Genomic DNA, 3,351 nt, shown 5'->3' on the forward strand with positions numbered 1-3,351 from the left:
GGGAAAAAAAAAAAAAGGCCAGCCCTTTGTGATAAAGGGCATGCTAGGAGGGCGAGTGCCAGAGCCACCACCCTAGAGCATGCTGGGAAGGTGGGCACCAGAGCCGCCTCCCTAGAGCATGCTGGGAAACGGACATCAATATACCTCTATGGGCTGTACTTTCCCCTCCCCAACCCTGGTCTACCCCCAACCCAGGGAACAAGCAGAAAGGTTGTCCAGAGATGACTGTAGAAAGGGGCTCCATGTACCAAGTACCCGAGTTCTTGGAACAACACTGTCCTGTGGGGTATTAGAGTCAGCAAGGGAGGCGGACAGACCCATGTGGGAGACAATGAGAGAAAGACAAGGAGAGAGGAAAGAGAAGTAGACAGACGGACAAACAGGCCAGGAAAAAGTGATGGAGAACAGGAGGAGAGTAAGCACGAGGGCTGAGTTGCTGCAGCGACAGGGTTGGCGGTCAGGGAGGAAAGGGAAGGAGCAACGGTGCCTATCCAGAGGCATTGATGTACAGCTGGCTCTTGAGGATGTAGTCAATAACGGGCTGGGTTAGGTAGTCCACCACGTGTCCATCCCCATGCTGCAGGGCCAGTCTGCGGGAAATAAGAAAATGGCCTGAATCAGAACCTCTGAAAGTAGTCTGGGTGATAGAAGTGAGGGAGAGAGGAGGAGGACGGGGAGAAAGTTCCATCAAAGAGCGAGAGGAGATACAGAGCCCTCGAGGGTCGGCATGGCAGGTGGCCTCCAGAGAGCCTCAGAAGTAGGTAGGCAAAATTGGAACCAATACACAGAATTGATAATAAATAGGCAAAGTTAGCAGTTGTCTGTCAAAAAACTTCAGAGAGACTACTCTGACTCCAAACAGGGCCAAAAACTGAAATTCTAGGATTGGAGATTCATTCCTTTGGGCTCTTCTCCTTGTCTCAGCTTTTTTGGGAAAGCAAATACTCCTGAGAGAATTAATGACTTAAACTAATTCATGATGAATTATTGATATCTTATTAGATCTCTTTCCTTCAGGCATCTTCGAAGGCTGGGATCAGCTAAGAGAATGGTGAGACCCTATAGAGAACAGGACATAGAACAGGAGTTGAGGGAATTGGAGGTCAGATGCCACATTTCACCTAGCTTACAATTTTGTCTGGCTGACTAATTGGTTTCACTTAGAATTTCCTCATACTGTCTGTAGGGATTCAGGACCCAAAGGGGAATCAGAGAATCAGAATTCTAGAGTTAGAAGGGAAGGGACTTCAGTAGCCAACGACTTCAATTCATTCTCATATTCTTTCTCAGTCTCTGTCTCTCTCTCCTCCCCCATTTCCCTTCTCCCCTTTTATCTCACTCTTCATGCTTTCCTCCCTCTTTCTATTTTCTCCCTCTTCTCTTTTTCTCCTCCTCTCTTCTCCTTTCCCTCTCTGTCACTCTTTCTCTCTCCTCTCTCCCCCTTTCTCCTCCATTCTCTCCTCTCCTTTTATCTCCCTTTCTCCCTCTTCCTCTCCATCTCACTCTCCTCTCCCTTTCCCCTCCTTTCCTTCTCTTTGTCGTCTCTCTTCTCCTTTCCCCTCTTCTCTCTCTCCTCTCCTTCCCCCTCTTTTTCTCTCTCAATCTCCCTCTCCTTCTCTCTTTCTCTCTCCTCTAAGATACAATAAATTATAATTGTAGTTAGTTATATATCCCACCCAGTGTGAATTCTGAGAAGCCTCCGGATAACCAGTTGAGGCATATGGACACTAGAAAAGTCTACAGATGTACTCCAGTTTATCATCACAGATCCTCTCACAGCAATGCTCTTGTGCTCCATATGGTCCTCACCTCTTTCCCCAATGGCAAAAAATAAATACAGACTCTACCAAATGACCTTCCTACATGTGTAAAGAGGCAAACTGAACAGACTGTCCTGATGCTGACCGGAATGACTATTCCCCCCCAGGAATGCTCAGAGTTCACACAAATGGAGAAGCAGAAAGGAAATCCTAGATAACTCTGAGTCAGGAAGGATCCCATCATCCCAGGCTTGAAGTGAATATTTAATATCTTTCATACGTACTTCAAATCTATAGTGGCATGCCAGAATGAATGACCTAGACACTCCACATATCACTGGTAAAGATTGGCATCTTCTGTTGTGGTTTTTTTTCACTAGCTGATGATTGGTGGGGAGCAGGGAGGAAATACTGGTGTTAATTAAATCACCAGATCTACATGATTTGAATGGATATACCATGATCTAGTATTTTTGTTTAATCTTTACCTTGTTTTAGTACCAGTTCTAAGGCAGAAGAATGGCAAGGACTAAGCAACCAGGGTTAAGGGACTTGCCCAGATAGCTAGGAAGTATCAGAAACTCAGGTCCTCCTGATTCCAAGACTGATGCTCTCTTCACTGTGCTACCTAGTTGCCTCATGTTCTAGTACTGATAGCAGTGGCATCATTTTAGCTTGGAAACCAGACTTAGTGAAGTCAACAAGGACTTTGAAAGGTCATGCAGTCTATTCCTCTCCTTCTGAGAAGTCTCTATGGAAACCACCCTGAGTCAACTAATGGATAATTTATTTGAGAAGCATGAAGGATGAGGTCAAATGAATGATAACAAGATATAAGGCTGGATGTCAGGATTTCAGGTATGTCCTATCCTCCCTTCAATGAGGGGCATATGGAAAGAGGAAAGTGGAAATTCCTCCACCTAGCTGAGGAAAGGTTCTTCAGCCACCAATCATAAGACCATCGATTTGGAGCTATAGAGTACCTTAAGGGTATTCATTTTACAGGTGGAGAAATAAGAGCCCAGAGAGATATTCAAGTGACTGGTTCAAGGTCACACAGGTATTATGAGGCAGAGGAAGAATTTAAATCTAAGTCCTCTAGTCTCCAAATTCAGCAGTCTTGCTACTGTGCCAGTTATACTCACCTGCTCTTGGTGGAACTGACAATGGACATGGGATGGTTGATGTCATCCTTCACCACTAGGATGTTGTTCTGGGAATAGAGCATAGAAAGTGGGTTACTAAGCACTTGGCCCCAAGTACCACCAGCTTCCCTACTCCTCCTGAGCCCCAGGATATTTGGATGATGTATGCTTGGATTAGGGAAGGGAGTAGGCTGTCTCATTAAGGAGATGGATGACTCACCTTGTACTTGCGGAGTATTGAGGAATGGTTCATAATTTGGTCTGTGTCTGCAGCATCCCGAGGTACCACCACAATTCCAAAGTCACCAACAATCACCTCCATCTGAAGCAATACATAGAAGGAAGGAACAGAAGAAGGAATGAAGGAATAGAAGAAAGGAAGGAAAAAGGGGGGAAATGAAAGGAAGAAGGAAAAGGGAAAAGAGATGGAAGAAGAAGAAGGAGAA

General features: G+C 45.3%; 1 protein-coding gene across 1 annotated transcript in view; it reads right to left on the reverse strand.

The window, feature by feature from the left end:
- Window positions 1-487: 487 nt before the first annotated feature.
- NMNAT2 (nicotinamide nucleotide adenylyltransferase 2) overlaps window positions 488-3,351 on the reverse strand; it is a 97,461-nt gene continuing 94,597 nt past the window's right edge. The window contains exons 9-11 of the mRNA XM_044674902.1: window positions 3,126-3,227; window positions 2,906-2,973; window positions 488-590 (exon numbers count right to left, since the gene is read on the reverse strand). Of these exons, the coding sequence (XP_044530837.1) occupies window positions 488-590; window positions 2,906-2,973; window positions 3,126-3,227 (273 nt within the window). The remainder of the gene's footprint in view (window positions 591-2,905; window positions 2,974-3,125; window positions 3,228-3,351) is intronic.

The sequence above is a fragment of the Gracilinanus agilis genome, chromosome 4 (assembly GCF_016433145.1).
Source record: "Gracilinanus agilis isolate LMUSP501 chromosome 4, AgileGrace, whole genome shotgun sequence".
In the NCBI taxonomy this organism is placed as follows: Eukaryota; Metazoa; Chordata; class Mammalia; order Didelphimorphia; family Didelphidae; genus Gracilinanus; species Gracilinanus agilis.